The sequence below is a fragment of the Thalassophryne amazonica genome, chromosome 11 (assembly GCF_902500255.1).
Source record: "Thalassophryne amazonica chromosome 11, fThaAma1.1, whole genome shotgun sequence".
NCBI lineage: Eukaryota > Metazoa > Chordata > Actinopteri > Batrachoidiformes > Batrachoididae > Thalassophryne > Thalassophryne amazonica.
The window spans coordinates 97,759,701-97,779,252 of NC_047113.1; the positions used below are offsets into that span (position 1 = coordinate 97,759,701).

General features: G+C 42.3%; 1 protein-coding gene across 1 annotated transcript in view; it reads left to right on the forward strand.

The window, feature by feature from the left end:
- uvssa (UV-stimulated scaffold protein A) overlaps positions 1-19,552 on the forward strand; it is a 136,099-nt gene that overhangs the window by 75,754 nt on the left and 40,793 nt on the right. The window contains exon 16 of the mRNA XM_034180973.1: positions 14,381-14,489. Coding sequence (XP_034036864.1) covers positions 14,381-14,489 — 109 coding nt within the window. The remainder of the gene's footprint in view (positions 1-14,380; positions 14,490-19,552) is intronic.

Genomic DNA, 19,552 nt, shown 5'->3' on the forward strand with positions numbered 1-19,552 from the left:
AAAGCTTTTTTTGTTTTGTCATTAGTGTGGGATCCCATGGGATCCTTTCTAGGTGGTAATGAACAGGAGTGAAAGGTGGTAATAGAGATGTGGGATGTTGTGGCACATCAAGCCCCGAATAAGTGCGACTCCACTGGAAGCTTCTGCCCTAATTAGTTTGTAAATATGTTGAAATCAATCAGCAGCAGCGAGCTTCAGTCCTGTCCTCAGAGCAGATCCTTACGTACTGATCACCAAAGATGGATTATAGACTCATTTATAAATTCATATAGTTAATAACGGAAGCATGGTCTACAAAGGGTTTAAATGTCAGACGTTTTTATTCCTTAACCATTCACATCTGGTTTAGTCTAAAAAAAAAACTGTTGAATTTTGTTGCATGAACAGATACTGCAACTCTGCAGAAGAAGGTGGAGTTTGTGAGTGAAGCTGTGAAGAAAAAGTTTCATGTTATTTATTTAAAAGGGACAACACATATTAATGAACATATAAAATGTAAATATGTCAGATTATAGCCGTGGGCTAATTTCCCTCTGTCGTCCCTGACAGACTGTAAAAATTAACATACAATTTACAGTAATAACACACAAACATCACGGGAGCTTACAATCCAACAACAGATGACATGACATAGGGGTCACTAACTACTACAGCGACAAGACACAGACTGGACAAGAGACAAGAAATGAGAGGACACTGTCCTGATCTGACCATGAACGTTATCTTACAGAAACTCAGTCAAAGGAGGGCACACGGTTTAAAAAACAAAAAACTACTACATTTACAGTTTGATTGGAAAAAGTTAATTTAAATTGCAAGTCTAATTTTATACATTTATATATTTTAAAAACAATAACTTTAAGAACAATAATTTATAAAGTGCTGTAGTGCATTGCATGTTCCCTATGGTTCTTCTTAGTTCCTACAATTGAGTTCATAGTGCTCACATTTTTGATTTGATCTGAGCCACTCCTTTTAAGTGACTTTTGACAGTTTTAAAGCTTGGGGCCTCCCTCACTGTAGTTGGCAAAGCATTACATTGGACTCCACCTTTGTAGGACGGAACATTTTGTGCAAATGCTGTTTTTCTCACAGACGCTTCGGACCAATTGTTCTGTATTTAATATAATTTGCAAGAGGTGGAGGAGCCAACCCATGTACAGTTTGTGTATTAGACAAGCATTTTTAAATTTTATAAAATTTTCAAAACTAAATAAGTTATACTTTGTTAAAATTTTACAACGGTGATACGAAAATGGTCTTTTATCTAAAATTTTCAATGCTCTTGTAAAGCCTTTCAGTTGGTTTTAGAATCGTCACACCGGTTAGAGACCAGCTGGTTATACAGTAACCTACCTGAGAAAAGATCATACAGTGCAAGAACATCATAGCCACTTGATCTGTCACTGACCTTCTTATTTGGTTGAAGTTAAACACAGTGTATTTGATCATTTTAATATGATTTTTAAGGAGAATGTCAAGTCCAGCAACACTCCAGATATTTGAATTCTTTAACTAACTGCAGTTCATCATCTCCAATGTACACATTGGAGCGCTCAATATTGGAAGTCGTTTTTGAAAAATACATACAGACATTTTTCTGTATGTTTAATTGCAAACTCGATCTGTTAAGCCAATTTAGAATTGAAATTCACTGTAGTCTCAACAGAAGTGTGTCTGTCTGCAGTGAAAGGGGTGAACTTGTCGAGATGTTGGCTCATCTCAGCAGTGATATCCATGTCTTTGGGTCCTCGGCATTTAAGCTCAAGAGACGTCTGGGGAGATCTTATGGAGTCATGAGGTCGCTGGACAGAGGTGTGTGGTGATGCCAATATGCTTGCAGGAGAATGAAGATCCAAGTCTTTATGGTTCTAGTGCTGCTTCCTGCTTTACTGCGTGGTTATGAGATTTAGACGCTAACCAGTGACATAAAGCGACGACTTGATGTTGTTAGTGTGAGGTCTTTTTGGAGGATTCCATTATGTACAGAGACCAAAATGAGGATTGTCACTTGCATTGTCAGGGAGTGCCTTCTTCAACATTTTGGCCAAGTGTTGATCCAACACACAGGTACCTGAGTGTTGATGACTCCACGTGGCGGCAGAAAACCAAGATTGGGTTGACCATGGGCAGGTTGTCTTACCTGGGTGGTTGCCATCCAGGACCCAAGGTGGTTCTGTGGCATTGTGGATCTGGTGAATCGTGGCACAGCACATGGTCCCAGACTTGATTTGATGAACACTCATGCTCAGATGGTCTGTAGCTGCTGCAAGTTTCAGTTCACCCTCATTTGTAGCATGTAACATTAAAAATAACTTAAAAAAAAACAAAGCTTGTGGCTGCTTTGGGCTGTTTGAGCGGAATAGATTGAAGCTTGTTCCATAGCCACATGGTTGTCTGCAGTTTAATTATGCCCTAATGTCCCGTCTGTGGGGGAGTGTGTATAATTTATGTGCGATATTCTCTGGAAGACTGTGTGTTTATGCATTTGTATAAAACGTGCTCATTAAGCTAACTGTTCTGCACGCGCTCTCTTAAAGGAAATCTCTTTGGGTAATGTGGTATTAGAGGCACTGCCATAGAAAGACATTTCCCAGTTTCTGCCTTAAATGTAGAATGAAATAATCTAATCATTCAGTGTGTGTGTGTGTGTGTGTGTGTGTGTGTGTGTGTGTGTGTGTGTGTGTTCAGGTGGAGAGCTATAATAACTTGTCAGGAGAGACAATGGAGACATTTCTAAAGTCTTTCTCACCTCCTTGTGTGCTTGTTTCCTCTCCTCCTTCCTCTCCTTGTGCTGTGTGTGTGTGTGTGTGTGTGTGTGTGTGTGTGTGTGTGTGTGTGTGTGTGTGTGTGTGTGTGTGTGTGTGTGTGTGTGTGTGTGTGTGTGTGTGTGTGTGTGTGTGTGTGTGTGAGTGTGAGAGAGTGTGATGGTTAACCTGCCCCTCCCTCTCTGCCATACACCTGACTTATGGCTGTGCAGTAATAATTTGCCAGACCTTGGCAGGCTGAGTGTACATTAGCATATAAATAGCAGATGCACTGAGTGCCCATCACAGTCGACTACATTTAATTTTTGGTTTATAAGATTGAATGGGTTTTTAAACGCACCGCCATCAAACTTGCCAAGAGACAAATGAAGTCAGGGGAGCAGTTGTCCGAGGCGGCGCCCTCACATCATTTTTATAAAGGATAAGAACGCTATTTAAGTGAGAGGAGGGGAGGCAGAGAGAGGTCTAGATGTTATAGAAGCTGAATAAGCAAGACACCTGTAGAAAGCTGATTTTAGTTTCTAATCCTCCTCAAATGTTGATTCTCTCTCTCTCGCTCGCTCTTCTCGTCATCAGTGCTGAAAGTAACATCACAGTGCATCTTCAAACCATCATGAAGGTGCAGTGTGGTCTGTCTTCCTTTTAATCACTCTGAGAGAAGTAAGAGCTTTTATATTTGTTGTTGTTCATTGATCTGTTTGACGTCAGTAGTACAAAGGGTGATTGAGATGTTTTGAGCCTGACCCAAAGAAAGGAGGGCGTGGTTCCAACATTCCTCATGGCCCCTTCACACATAACACAATTGAGGCCGAATGGCGCATGAAGGAGGATTTAAATGGCACTCGTGAAAATTCGGAGCCGCCTCGAACGCCTCATACAGCAGTTGTCACATCCATTTCAACCATTCGGCAGCTGAGATGAGGTGGCACTGCCATCTGATTGTGGTCGCAACATTCACACGGCATGCTGTATGCAGGTTGGACAAATCGGGCTGCAGCCGAGGGGCTGCACAAAGTCATTGGCCATGTCAAATGTGGGTCGAATCACACCAGCAGCCAAATGACGGCAAATGGCAGGTGAGTACCCATTCGACCCACACTCGGCCGGAGTCTAGCTGCCACCCACAAACATCCAACATCACTTGCTGGGAACTTAGAAAATGCGGGGCCATTTGCACAGCCATCATGAATGTAGAGTGCAGGACACCACTTTCGAGCTGCAGTCCAGGTAGTCGAAAGCCCAAATGGCTGTCAGTGTGTCGTGTCTGCCCCCCAGCAAAACGAATGGCATGTGAGTGTATCGTGTGTCCCCACCCCTCAACACCACAATCCTGCATTGTCGAGGTGTGGCTTAGATGGTGAAAGCTCCAACGGTGGCCAGAGTGCAGTGCCATTTCTGTTCAGTGCAGCACACACATCTGGATGACTGTCATGTCCATGATGGAACAGCTGACAGCTGTGGAACACCCATCGTGGCATATCCTGCTGTAGGTGCATTAACCGGCCAGCAGCGTGCCCACACCACCACCACAACAGAGATAAAAATAAAAACCCAACTGCATGACACAGTGCCAGTGTGCCATCCGGCCGGACAGGCACATCATGTGCCCACGCGATTGCAACTTCCACACGATCTGTCCGTCATGTGACAGCCTGACTGACAGACAGTGTGAGCAGCTCATTTGCCCCACATCCTGGAGGCATGAGCCCATTTATGTGAGAGCACTTTGCTGCTCCAAACAGGGGGGTGTGTCACTCCCCGGTGATGTATGATGTGATGTCCGTATTGACATGATCACAAACGCTCACATCCACTACAGTTATGTATTTGTCAGGGGATAGTGGTTGACATGTAATCACGTCATGGGTTGGATGCCATTCAAAATCAAGCAGGGAGGGAGCTGACCACAGTCCACATCCAAGGATTGTGATCCTGTGGCTTGCGCCACTCCACATCGCAGCCGCTGCATCAGTGCAATGCAAAGCTGGGGAACACATATTGTCACGTGCGCCAGTCACCCATGTACAAGGCATGATGGTGCACACGTGTCTGCAAATGATGACGACATGGGGAAAAAATAAAAAACAAACAAGATTAACTTTGGGTCGCCCCTGGCAGGCACAGCGATGACCATGCAGTCAGAGGTGCAGCTGACTGCTGTGTCATCGCTACTCACAGCTTTAGAACACATTTCGTACCATGAAGAACATCACCTCTCAACACGCCACCACGATGCACAAGTGTAGGCAGGCTCTCATGACATGGTGTAAATAAAAACGCATATCATGTTTGGAATGCGTTCAGCTGCACCTCAGTGCGCACTGCAGACAACATCAGCCAGGCTGCTCCATGTAAAAATATCCGTCTAATTCGGCCGGCGTGCCAAATGTCCCATCCACCATGTGAGTCATAGTCCACATGACACGGTGTCCTTCGGCTAGTCATGCGCTGAATGACAGCTGGACGCGTGGAGACTCCATGTGGCTAGCTGATGTGTTCATGATGTGAGCACATGAATTCATTTATGTCAATTCATTAATTGCTTGTTTACATCCATGGGTATGGTTCAGGAACAGCAGAATGACAATTCTTGTATTCTCTGCTATAACAGGAATGAAATATTTTAACAGACAGAGCGAAATCCATTTGTTTCCTCAATTTCAGCACAGACTGTCAAGTCATCAAGCATCAATTGAACATCATGACTAGTTTTTTTTTTTTCCCCTTACTTTTATACCTTTGAATGCATTTTTGATTTATGTATATTGTGTTTGTAAATCTGTGTGGACCCCAGGAAGAGTAGCTGCAGCTAATGGGGATCCAAATAAATAAATAAATGATATTACTACGAGGTCTGTTAGAAAAGTATCCGACCTTTTTAATTTTTTCAAAAACCTGAAGGATTTGAATCACCTGTGCTTGTATGATCAAACCTTGAACCTTCGTGCACATGCATGGATTTTTTTCACGCCTGTCGATTGCATCATTTGCTTGTAAGCAGCCTTTGTGTGAGGATGGGTGTAGTCTCTTGTTGTTTTTTCTTTGCAAGGAAATGGCGGAATGACTGGAGCAGCGCGACTGCATCAAATTTTGCCAGAAACTGGGCGACAGCCAGGTGGAAACCATTCAGATTATTCAGACGGCTTTCGGTGACGATGCTATGGGCATCACACAGATTAAGGAGCGGTACAACCGGTTTAAAGACGGCCGCACAACGGTGGAGAGCGAGCCACGCTCCGGGCGGCCATCAACATGCTGAAATGACCAGATCATTTCCAAAGTGAACGCTGTGGAGATGTGGGACCGTCGTGTGACTATCTGAGAAATTGCGGAAGAGGTGGACATCAGCACTTTTTCGGCACATTCCACTGTGACAGAAGATTTTGCCATGAAAAGAGTTGCAGCGAAATTCATGCTGATGGCTTGGGCACAAAGCTGATGGCAGAGCAAAAGCGCCTCCGTGTTGAAGTCTCACAGGACATGTTATGACATGCCAACCTCTTCCACAATTTCTCGGATAGTCACATGACTGAAAAGCCACCGAAAGCCATCTGAATCTTCCGAATGGTGGAAGAGGTGGGCATGTCACAACATGTCCTGTGATAGCAGGTGAGTGAAACTGCTGGGTGTGAGTGATTTGTCCGTTGTCCAAAAAAATTTGATAAAAAAACATGAAAAACTATGCCACTTGGTGCAGGACGCACAGAGCTGCATCCCTGGGAGACAGTCTGATACTCAAATTAAATCTCAGCCTCGGGCCACGTGATTGTGAAAAGTGTAGAAGCTTTCATAGACTTTGATGATCCAGGAAGTGGCTTTACTCTCACTATCCAAAATGATATCAAATGAAATGAAAACACTGAAAAATCTTGGATGACATTTACATTCACTCTGACTCTGACTGGCACTTGCATCCTGTGACTCTGAGCAAAGCAAACACATTTATTCATAATTATGTTAATTATAACCACAGCATCACACCATTTTTTTTCTTCTCATTGAAACCAGCATTTCTCTGTTATTTTCCATTAATCTTCATTTCCCACTCGCTGAAGCACATTCTGAGCACTCCTTGCCTCTCTCCAACAGCAAAAAGTGCCAGATGTTATTTTCCAGTTGCAGAAAACACAACTTTTTTGATAGGTTTGAACAGTTTGCAAATTTGGAGAACTGAGTCAGTGGCCGTCCACCCCGTCCGTGTTCCTGTGATTACAGATTGAGTACTATTTCCTTCAGTCTACTGTAGTTTAGTTGCAGACGATTGTCACTAAAGTAAAGTATGGTTTTGACTTCAGGATCCACTTCCAACACATCTGTGCTTTATTGCGTTGTTAAAAAACTACGTATTCCCTATTTTGCTTTTAGGAACCATATTTTTTTTTATCTTTGTGTAAATATTGCTATTACAGTAACACATAGCCTTGCTTTGCTAAACATTTTTTTTTATATTTATTCTGCTCCATTGCAGAAGTACTTTATTTACAGTATATCTGGGTTTGTTTTTTTAATGTGTAAGGTACCAGGGTTTGTTTTGTCTTTTTCCTATTACAATGACACACAGCCCTATTTTACTGAAACCATGACTTTTAATTTGTCGGGTAAATCTTGAGTGTCAGTTAAATAAGCAGTTGTTATCTGGTGTGGAGAATTCGGATACCGTGTGATTTTCACCCATGTGTCTCCCAGAGAATAAACTTAAGCTCTGTTAAAATGCAAAGCAGCCCCTCGTGCAGCCATGTGGGGGAATAGAGGCCATATTTTAGCAGCAGGCCCCGTCAGCAAAATGTTTCTGGACGAAAGCTAATTCTGCTGTGAGACTTACAGCTCTGCCAGGCCGGCCGACAGAACTCGATGCTATCAGGATTAAATTAAGGTGAATTAGAGACAAAGCGAAAGAAAGACAGGGAAAAGGGATGATGTTAGGGCAGGATTTTCCTCGAGCTGGGTGATCACTTCTTAGTCTTAGGACATTGATCAGAACAGAATAAACCAGCTGGGATTAAAGTGGACAACCGCAGAGCATATAGTGTCTAAATCTGTGTGTATTTGTGCAGAGTGTAAATAAATTGTAGTGAAGTGAGGATGAATGTGTAGTAGTGTACTGAAGTAATGGAGAAAGTTTCTTTTGGTATTTAAACAGACTTGTGTTTAACAGTCTTTCTTTGGGTGAATGAGATCGAGTCTGTATTTCACATTTAGCTTTGGGTTGTGTCGCTGACCTTTTAGAGTAATGCTTCATTTGCAGAAAGAATCACAGAAATCATCCTTCTAACATTCACTTTCTGCAGCAGCACATTTCTTACACTTACCATTACTTATATTCTTTGAAAGATGTGACATTTCAGATGCAGTTTGCTATGTGGGAGACTCAAGCCTAGATTTCATCTGTTTTCTGGTATGAAAATCTTTCTTTGCTCCACTCCACCATGAATTTGTCACAGCCTCAGCAGCCTAAATCTCCTTGTCATGGGTGTCGTGGTGGCTTCCCTCACTTGTCTATTCCTTGCACGGTCACTCCACACAGATTTCCATAACGTAGTATACTGTTTGTATTTCTTAATGATTGATGTAAATGAAGCCCAAGGCATATTCGGTGCCTTGGAAATGTCCACATATCCATGTTCTGACTTGTTTAAAAGAAACATCAAAGTGTGCCAGTTGTAGAAACCCCAAGCCCAAAAAAATAACAGCAGCAACAACAACATTTTTTTACCAGCTGGTTCATTCTGAACAGAAACAGTATTTTAACATTTCTGGTTTTGGGTTCCACCCCAAAATTGATATTCCTGAACTGTTAAGAACAAAAAAATATTGTTCCCGTACTGGTTAATAGCATCCCATGGCAGCTGTGGGACACTGAAAACGCTGTACATGCCAGACCTGTATGTGGTACTATAACACTCCCACGAAAAAGCAGAGAAGACAATACAGTGTTCTGTAGCAAGCAGCAGCAGCCAGACACTGACTAAGATGAAGTGTTTTAAGATAAAGAGGGTCGGTGCTGATCGTGTGAAATAGACTTATTGCATATTTAAAGCAAAGCATTGTGTTTGTGTATTTTTAAAAGTCATGCGCGCTGTATTGCTCTCAGCCTCACAGACAAAAGTAATGGGCCGAGCGCTAACCAGGGCTAAAGCTAAAGCAACCGTCCTCAAATGACCATTCATATAGTTCTGACTGTTTCAAATATTAAAACCATTCACACACTGAGTAAATATAAAGTCTTTTTCTGACCTGTTACATTATTTCAGTCGGATTCATCATCACAGCCTGATAAGATGTTCTTGTTTTTGAAGACAATGGGAAATACGTATTGCTTCCTTATTGTGAAAATTACTGAAGAAACACAGCATTTTTAAAGGAGTCCCTCATCACAGCGCTCCATTCGCAACCATCATGTCAAAAATATATTCCAGAAAAATTACAAGTTCCAAAAAATCCCCCCACAAAAAAGAAGATAATGCGAATAAACTCAGTGCTTTTAAAGAAGTCCCTCAATGTTTGTCTGCTTCGGGTGTATTTCTCAGCTTGAAACACAAGATGCCCGCAATTTGTCCCGACAACAACAACCAAAAGAAGTGAACGACAGGAAGTGAACCTCATCGGCTCATTACAAATGGAAACCTTTTCAAGAACAAAAAAAAAAAAATAATAAAGGTATTAACCATTTAACATCATTTTAAAATAACCATTTTGTTCCGGAACATAAAAAAAAATAAATAAATAAAATCTAGTTTTGTTTTCTTTCCATGAACCATTTCAAACCTTGCAAAAAAGGAACCCAAAAGAACATTTTTGATTTTACTCTTTGAAAGTATTTTGTTGTTGTTGTTCAGTCATTTTGGACATTTTGTTAAATATGCTGATCAGAAAAAAATTGGATTGCTTGCATTTGTTTCTGAATTTATTTTAATTCTGTAGTTAAAATGTAGAGGTGCCAGTGATGCTGAACTCAGCTGTATGATGGGGGAATCTCCAGTGTTTATATGTTGTATCAATGAAGCACCTTGGGAGTTTTGAAATGCTTCATTCCAAAACAAGTGCCAAACTGAACAGGCACTTTGTGGTGGTGCTCCACTGTTTTTAACCTTAATTTCTGTGAATTTGTGACATTTTTAAAAGCATATTTTTGAATATCTTCAAATCTTTTGAATCTCTTATATTCAATTAAACAATTTCAGTGTGCAAGTGTACAGACTTGACACGCCTCTTAAGTAACTTTGAAATGATTATGTTTTAAGGTGTAATATTGTACAAAATCATTTTACCTCCCTTTTACACATGACTGAGGTTTAACTGGAGTACCTCAGTTCTGTAACTTAGTCTTCAGTAGTTCTCCTGTGGGCAGTGCTTTGACAGCTTGTTTCAGAGTCCTCTGACATGTTGCCGAAGCCCGTCTCCAGGCTCTCTTTTCCTCTGTGAGGCACGTTCCTGTATTGGGGTGAACTGTAGCACACTGCAGCCTGGTCTAAGGTAGAGAGACGGAGCGACGCCTCCTTGTGGCCAGCAGCAGTTCCTCACCATGTAAAGCAGTAGGCACAGAATCTGTTCTCACAGGATGACCGTTTCTGTGTCCGTGGGATGTTTTGGGTAAAAACGTTACCTGTTTTTAAAGACACTATCTGGCCTCCATAGCGTTGCTGACTTTTACAACTGAGTAAGATTTATTATGTTTTCTTTAGATTAAGGTGATTTGTAATTCCAGGGAGCATCGCAGGAAATTCCTTAAAGATGGGAAGTTCTCAACATGGAGCACTCTACAATTCACTTCAAACAAAACCCTAGCAATGCATTTCTGGGTGTGTCTAAAGGTCCCCTGACACTTGCATGACTTTGATGCACGCACTCTGCTGTGCAGGAGAGTAAACTTGTCATTAATGGGTGTAGATTGAACGTGAGAGGGGCACCATTGCGCAAAGAGAATTTTGAAATGTGAAAAAGATTTTTCACGCATAAATGTGGTGCAACAAACGTGAAGTGATAGTGAACGTTGTGCGATCTACTCGCCAGCACTATGTGCAGCTCGTCAAGTAAAGAAGTAAACAGTGTGAGTGACTGCGTCAGCTGCACTGCATCATAGCACAGCTCGTCTGAACGATTATAACGAAATGTTAAATCTATCATAAACATACTTTTACAGCTGCACACAAGAAGGAAAGAACATACTTCTGTTTTACCAAGCCATTACAAAATAAACATGACAAATAATTACCTTTTTAGATGGCTCCAAATACTTTCTCCACCTCGTTCAGCGTGCAAGAAAAGCAGCAGCTGAAGCACTCCTCTATGATTAGAGGTGTTTTTGCAACAGCTAACTCAGACAGAACATGCTTAATCCGCTACAAAATAATTATTTGATATATACGCAGCGTACAGAGCATGGTAGCTAGTGGAACAAAGCACGGCGTCCAGCAGGTGGGATTGTCACAACAATGTGCGTGCAAGTGTGCGGATCAAACTCGTGCAAATGCCAGGGCACCTTAATCTCAGATCATTTCACGTTTCCTGAATGAGGCCTAATTAACGGTGAGCGTGCGCACTGCAGGTCTTTGTTTCTGCATTAGAACTAATTAGGGTTTAATTGTCCTCTTGCCGGTTGTGTAAAACACTTTGTTTTATATGTCTGCTGAATCGAGAGGTGTGCTGATGGTTGTGCGCTCGTTAGCTCGGTTAAGGTGCCGTCGCTGTGTGTCTGTGTTTGTCAGTGGTGTGAGGCTGATGATTTGTAAACAGTTTCTTAAGTTCTAATGGGGTTTATCAGCGGTAACACAGCACAAACTAGCTTATTACACTCTAATGAAAAAGAGGCCTTTGGGAATAAGAGGTTAGTTTTAACGTTTGGTTTTACTGCTCCTCATAACACTAATCACTGTGATTATTATGCTACTGGACTGGAGTGTGTGTCTGTGTCCTCAGCTGTGAAATCATAGTGGGACACACACACCCCCATTCTGTTATGGAAATGACCCCTGTGTGTATAGGAGTGTGTTGTGTTCTGCATTGTAGCGCAGCCAATGGCTAACAACCTCACCAGAAAATTAAAAACCATAAATTCTGCTCAGCACCGATAGCAGCTCATCACACTCACAATCACTGTCATCCCTGTTCACTCGCAAGCCAAAGAGATCACACGTCCCTGCGTGGGAGAGGGAAGGAGCGCCAGAGACACTTTCACAAGAAGTAGCTGTTCGCCATCTCCACACCCGCCGTTTGTTTGCTCTTCTGTTTTGTGTTTGACGGCATCTTTGTTTGGTCTGACACACGTTTTGATGCACAGACATCTGCTGAAGTTGTGCAGCTGTAAGTCCTTATAGGTTAGACACCATTTGCTGAATAGGAAAAGAGTTGGTTGTTTATAATTGTGCATTGTATAAAAAAGTCCGAGTGCTGCACGTTTCGCGGGTTTGCTTTACACACCACAGATACAGTTTGATTGTCTCGACCTTGGAGACTGAACAGACCTTCACTGAGTTACAAAAGTCAAAGTCTTGTTATGAAGGTCACAGAAAATGTGTGCACATGGATCAAACATTACACATCAGCCAAGCTACATGGCTCCATGAAAAGCTTGCACTTACGTTACAGGTGATTTGTATTTATTTGTTATAGGTGATTTGTATTTATTCTTGCATGCAGCTTCAGGTTCAGTTAATAATTTTTTTATGTAGTTTATCACAAAAACACTCTCCGTGTCCATGTTCGAACTGTTGGTCTGCATGTGTGTCTTATGCTTAGGCCCTAAGAACTGGTTTTGACTTGACACATCAGCGAGCACTGGTGTCACCAACACGTTTAGAGCCCTTCACTTGTTTACAAACCAGACAGTATCAAAAATGATGCAGATGGTTCCAGGAGAGACACAGATGATTAAGAGTTGATTAAATGTAGAACAGTAGGGGATACATTGAGGCCCCATGTAGCACAGGCTGTGCCCCTGTTCAGGGAAATTGAGGTTCCAGCAACATTGTATAGCAGCACACAGGGTAAGAAGCATACAGAGTATCAAAAGTGAAATTAAAAAAGAAAAGTGGTTTGCAATATAAATACACCATATAAATACCAGACTTACTGATCAATACTAGTTTACTGGCCTCTGTCTCCCTGTCACTCCTCCTCCCCCTGAGTGAGGAGTTGTACAGTCTGATGGCCTGAGGGACAAAGGACTTTTTCAGTCTGTTGGTCCTGCACTTGGGAAGGAGCAGTCTGTGGCTGAAGAGGCTCCTCTGGTTGCTGGTGACGGTGTGCAGAGGGTGACTGGCATCGTCCATAATGCCCAGCAGTTTGTCCAGTGTCCTCTTCTCTGCCACCACCATTCTATCCATTCTTCAATTACCTTTTTGTTGTTTCATTTTGTTGTGTATGTCATCTTGCTGGTCAGATTGTTTCTCCCTGTGGTTGCCAGCCTGATTTGTTTGATGATTATGACTTGAAGGCAAGTGCTGGTGGGCTGGAGCATAATGTGTCCTGGGTTCAGCAGGGTGCATCCAATGCAAAAAAAAAAAAAAAAAAGTCTGTAACCCACCAGCATCCACTAACCATCCAGCAGGTGCCAGACACATCTGTGAGATTATAAAGAGGCAAAACAAAGTTGTTTCTTCAGTTGATCTGCTACATCCAATTTAACCACAGTGGGATGACTTTGAACTCACTTCAATTTATCTATATCACGCAAAATCATAACATAAGTCAACTAAGTGCATAAGTAAGGTCTCAACCAGTGGTGTCCAAAGTATTCCAGAAAGGGCCAAGAGGGGGCAGGTTTTCTTTGCAACCACTGACTCCAGCAGGTGATTTCACTGATTAACATCATTTTGAGCAGATGGGGCGAGTTCATCCTGCACTGATCCCTGGCTTAAAACCTACGTCAGATCCAAACCATGGGTTTTGTTATCAGTGACACCCCTAATATGTACTCAAATTTTAGAAACCTACAAATGTGAGACTACACACAGCCCAAGAATCCCTGTTTTGCACCTTGCATGTCGCTTGTCAGTATCACCTCTTCACGTTTATTCCATTTGAAGCAGATCCGGCAGCAGAGACACCGGCTGCCATGTGTAAAACTACGGTCACGTTAATGACAAATGACAGAGAAGAGCAAGGTTTTGTCGCTTGATGGACTTTCCCGGGGCGTGCACGCTAACATCTCCGTGTTATCTAGTTACAAAAACAGCATTTTTAGATTGAGAAGTGTTTATTTCTCACTAATCTTTATAAAATATATGACAAACATCAGATTTATACAGAAATAAGGCTATTTCGGAGCGCATTCTGCCATATTGGATTATTTTGGTCAAGCGAGCAGCCATCTGACGTCACGCTGCCTGTTTACTCAGATTAGCAGTCACTGTGTTGCGTCGCTCAGTATTTGCATAAAATAGATTTAGCTGGTGGTTGACAGTTGTCGTTGCAAATCACCCACTCTGATTGGAAATGAATGGCAAAGAGGCGACTTGCCATTCATTTCTGTTGCTTGGTGTCGCTTTATAGCTAGTACAGTAATACAAAACAAGAAATCACTCAAAACTCTAACTCATCCAAAACCGCTACATTTATGTGTAAATGCAGGTGAGTCCTTACTGGTCTGAACATGTTCCTTTTCTCTCTCTAAGATGAAGGCGTCTTCAGAGGGGGAGGATGATGATGATGTTGATTTCCATGAAGTTCCAGAGAAAGAGGGATATGAACCGCACATTCCAGAGCAACTGCGACAGGAGTATGGTCAGTTCAGCACCTCGCACATCCGCCTCTGTCCTGCAAACACAGAAACACGTGCATAAATAGTGAGGTTAAGCTCCAAACGAAGACCTGCTGCCACCTTAATCTTTTAAGATTCACACACACACACACACACACACATAAAAAACAAACATGTACTTCAAAGAAGGGTACTTCAGCAGCTGGCAGCGTGCAAGACAGGGTGTTAGTCCCTGCTTGAAAACCACTGCAATCTTACTACCTTTGTGTGCACGTGTGGCTGTTTTGTGAGCACCCAAAGACGCCCTCGTATTCTAAGACTGACATTACTGGGTTTTTGTAGAAAATTACATTTTGTCATCTTTGTTGATGATATGGTTAAATTTGATTGGTCATAAATTTATCTTTGTCAGAATCGGTACGATGGTGCATGTGGTTTGCATTTGGTTAGCATGCTAGGTCACCATTTTAAACAGACACGCCCCGTTCTTCGTGTATGTCTGGAGCCGGCTCAGAAAGAGCATCCTCTGTCACATGAATTTTTACAGTCGCATTTTGTGACCGTAAAAATCCAGCATTAACATCCACAAATCATCAGGCACAACAGGATTATTTCCATTCTAATCCAGTTCCATTGTTTGCATGGTTTATTTTTCTGCGCCATTATTGACTTCTGCATAGCATCAAATACATCAAATGTGAAACAGTCGAATATTTTGCCACCGTCGACGCGACATTTTATGGTTTGTAATCTCACACGATTAACCAATCAGATTTGCGGAGCGAAAGTAACTGGATTAAAATATGAAATTTAAGCACTGTGACCATTGTTCATTCACTGGTGTTTTAGTGGGCAAACCAGTGTTTCAAAGCATTTGTGTCGAATCAAGCAGTCACGTACTGAAGCTGCATTCCGTCTGATAAGGACTCCGAAACAATGTTCAAAACAGGTTTCTAAATATTCCAAAGCAATGTTTCAAGTTAGCCATCACTCATTTGCAGGCCTAATGAAAAGATTTGGCGCCATCCCCAGTCACATGTTCTGTCTGCAGGTTCATTCCAGTTCCAGTTCTCCTTTCCTCATTTTGTCTTGTTTTGTCTCCTGTTGGTCCACACAGCCCACCGCGGCTCGCTTGTCTACATTTTCCCTGTGCTAACCCTCCACTGTCACCAGCACAGGGAAAAATGACCTTTTTGTTGGAAATGCTGCATTGTTTTGAAATGAGCTCCACTAATCTGACCTCAGTGATAAATGTATTGAAACTATTGGTTTTGCTCTATATTGCAAAGCTACGCCCCAGCAGTGGGTTATTGGTTTGTTTCCAGATGACTTTTCACCGTCACGCTGACATGTCTTCTCTGTGCATTTGTTGACTTGCAGTGAAATGAACACAGTGATCTTCTTTCCAACACTTCAGGGTGTGACAGGCCACCGTGAGCGTGTTGGGTGGGTCTGAGGAGACCGGGTTTGTTTGTCAGACATTTTTCTTGTGTATCTTTGATGTATTTTGTCCTTTCGCTAATATGATTGGCTGTTGCAGTGTTTCTTCTTTGTGCTTTCTAGCCGTACTGGACTTGTAAAGATCATGTTTAGCCTCCAGGCAGCCCCACTAGGTTATCGCTCAAACCGTTCAGGTCATTAACCAAGTGCCTGGTAATCATATTGCTATGTCAGCGACAGAACAGTGTGCTTTTTTTCTTCTAAGTGATAGACAGAATTTGAATGATGTGAATATCTTCAGCAGCAGTCGTAAGTCATCTCACATGAGCTCCAGGCAGCAGTAAAATCCTGCTGCTGCTCTGGCCGCCTCAATCCAGCATCACTCACACACATCTGTGCACAGCAGCGCCGCGGACACCATGTTTACCACGTCAGCCATGTTGTGGCTGTGAGGTGCCCTTTGACCCCTGCATGGTGCGTCTCCTGAGTCAATACCATTGGTGCTTCTTTACCTGTGAGCCCAGCGTGCTTTCCTCCCACCTCCCCCATTACCAATCAATTAGACACCAAAGTAATTAGATTGTATCTGATGTGCTCAAAACAGACAGGTGTGTGTGTGTGTGTGTGTGTGTGTGTGTGTGTGTGTGTGTGTGTGTGTGTGTGTGTGTGTGTGTGTGTGTGTGTGTGTGTCAGGGTGATTAGTGGGCTAGGTAATGATCTGCAGAGGCCACAGCAAATTAACAATGCAACCTCTTTAATGAGCCCCTATTAGCCACGTACCTGGATTTTAACGCACACACCATTTTGTTTGGAATTTAATTTGAGGGGGTTTTTCGGTTTGCGTTGGGATTTTTTGTGAGCAAATATAATTCTCCTTCTTGTAACTTGCAGCAGTTTGGCTGTATGTTGATTTGGACCAAGATTTACACCGGCTGTCCTTTGTGACAGAGCTACAGGTGGACATGTATAATAGGGCCTCGAACCAGGAACCTTCTGTTTGAGAGACAAGCATACTAACAAAATGCAGACATTTGGTGTCGTGTCATTGCTTTTGTTCTTTTTGCTCTCATATCAGTGTTTCTGCCTTTATGTGTGTAGTAAAGAGAATCCTGCCAGGTGGATTAATTAACAAAAGCACGGATCGATCTGAAACTGGAGCAGGCCCGCTTCGGGTCCCCAGCTGTTTTTAAATAAATAATAATAGTTAGAACATTAGCACCTTTAAATGGTAAAAGGAACCAGTGAAATCAGTAAAGCAACATGTTGGCAGAGATAAGTGCTGTCATTTATTAGTTAAGATATTGCATTCCTAATAACCGAGAACATTCCAATTCTATCTCCTGGTCTGTGAAAAGCACATTGTTTGTTGAGTAATAACACACAAAAAATAAAAATAAATCAATAAAAAAATCCTTCTCCCAAATGGACACGGTGGAAACAACCTGTCAGTGCAAATGTATGGGTCAAGATTTTCAGAAATACTCTAATAGATCTGTACTTCATCTGCAAATGTTCTTTCATCAATAATACGTTGAAACTAGTGAAATGTGAAAGATCTGATCTCTGAAATGTGTTTTATTTATTTCAACAGAATGCAGGAAAAAAAATCATAACTTTTTAAATAATTACTCCCAGCAGTCATTTGAAAGAGTTGTCATGTTTCCAATCCTTTGTTTTTTTTTTCCCACACTTTGTTTTTGACACTCTTCCTGTCTTCCTGAAATTCTTTACTGTCAGTGGGTCACATGTATTATTTGTCTATATTTCCTCCTTTTCATTTCTTCCCATCTTCATTTCTTTAGATAAAGCCTTACATGCTGCTCTGTCTTTAGCTATCTCCCCCCTTCTGTCTTTCCTCCTTTCTGTTCTGTCATTCTGATTATCAGTCCTCTTATCCCTCTCTCTGCTGTCAGAACACTATCTCTCTCTTTCTCTCAAATTAACATTTTAATTACAGGCCCTGCTTAACCCTGAAAAATCAATAGCTCTTTCTGCCGTTCCTCTCTTGCCTTTCCTTTCTTCCTCTCAGACCCAGTTAGCCCCATTTTCTCTTCCTCTAATACCTCCCTACACACACACACATATACACCTGTCCACATTTCCTGCCATTGATCTGTGTGTCTTAACAGCACAACGTCCACACAGACCTCGGCCATTTGCTGTTTCAAAAGAGGAGATTGAGTCAGTATTTCACCTGCAGAGGAGACAGAGTGAGGTTTGGACCATCACTGTCCATCACTTGACTATGACCCATTTTGTTGTGTTTGTAAAACATAGTCTGATGTTCAGGAAAATAGATGAGCAGTTACTGTTACTGCATGTGTGTTGGATTTTTTTGGGGGGGAAATATATATATGCCCTATCAGCATCCGGTGTTGGCAGAGTTCATCCTTGACCCAAATTGCATAAACATAGCACACAGCAAATGTCAGCTCTCTTCTGTCCGTGTCCGAAGGTACACATACGTACGCACACGTACACAGAGGCCACCTGGATTTTAATATGTAGATGATTTACCGCCCCCTGTTGGAATGGCATGCGAGTACAGAATTTAATTATCAATGTCAATTATTCACTGTTGTTAGCTGATATCCCTAATTTCTAGCCTCCAGTTAAGTGTTTTCTGATGACGTCTCAGTTTCACATTCAGTGTAACTGCACATGCTGTATTTTTCATTGCATTGATGTTTTTCATAGACTGTTTTAAAGATAGAAGGTCCAACATTGGACTGCCGCACCTAGAGAGTGCTGTCTCACATGCAGCGCAATACTAGTGTGCTCATGTGAACCCGGTGCTGGTATTCACACTCGGGGCCCATGTCTTCTGAATCAGAAATCCACTTTCGCTCGTATGAGTGTATTAAACTGGGGTGCGGTTGGACTCAGAGCAAAGATCATCTGACACCAACAAGCGTTTCTGCCAGAGACCAAGAAAGGCCCCGTCTGACGTCCTGCGCAGTCTGTGTCTGCTGTTGTGCTCTATGAGCATTAGCTCATTATACAACAGAAACACAAACATTAGCAACAAAAACAAAATGAATAGCCAGTGGGGGAAAAACAAAAACAAAACTGGAATAGCTCTGATTTTTACTTTTAATCTTGATAAAATGTTAGTGTCCCCAAGGACTTATTTTGGCAAACCAAATAAAAACATTGTAACTGTTGAAATATTGTTTTGCTCTGTGTTATGAACATCTGACACAGCAGACCTGTGTTAAGCCCCGGTCACAACCCCACCATGCGTTTTTTTTTCGCCGTTCGTTTTCTGCGGATGCCACGGCCACTACGTTTTTGTGAAAACGTACGGAGGCAATAGCAAGAGGAGGGAGGGAGTACGTTCAACGCATGTCTCTAGGAGTGTCACGATAAAGAGAGTTGGCAATAAAGCAGTGTGTGTGTGTGTGTGGGGTGGCTTTTCTTTTTTATGAGCGGGACCGGAGCGGCAGGTGTTTTTCGGCGTCGGTGATGCATGAGCATGTCCAGCCTGCAGTGGTCAGTTGTACGAGTGTTTACTTGCCTCGAAAAGTTACAGCTAGTTAACAGACTGAAGCTGTGGAGTGCATGTTGCTGACGTTTGGAAATAAAGTCCAAGTTCAAGTGAGAAGCTGCGTTGTGCATGCAAGTCTGTCGGCCTCCATAGTATGTG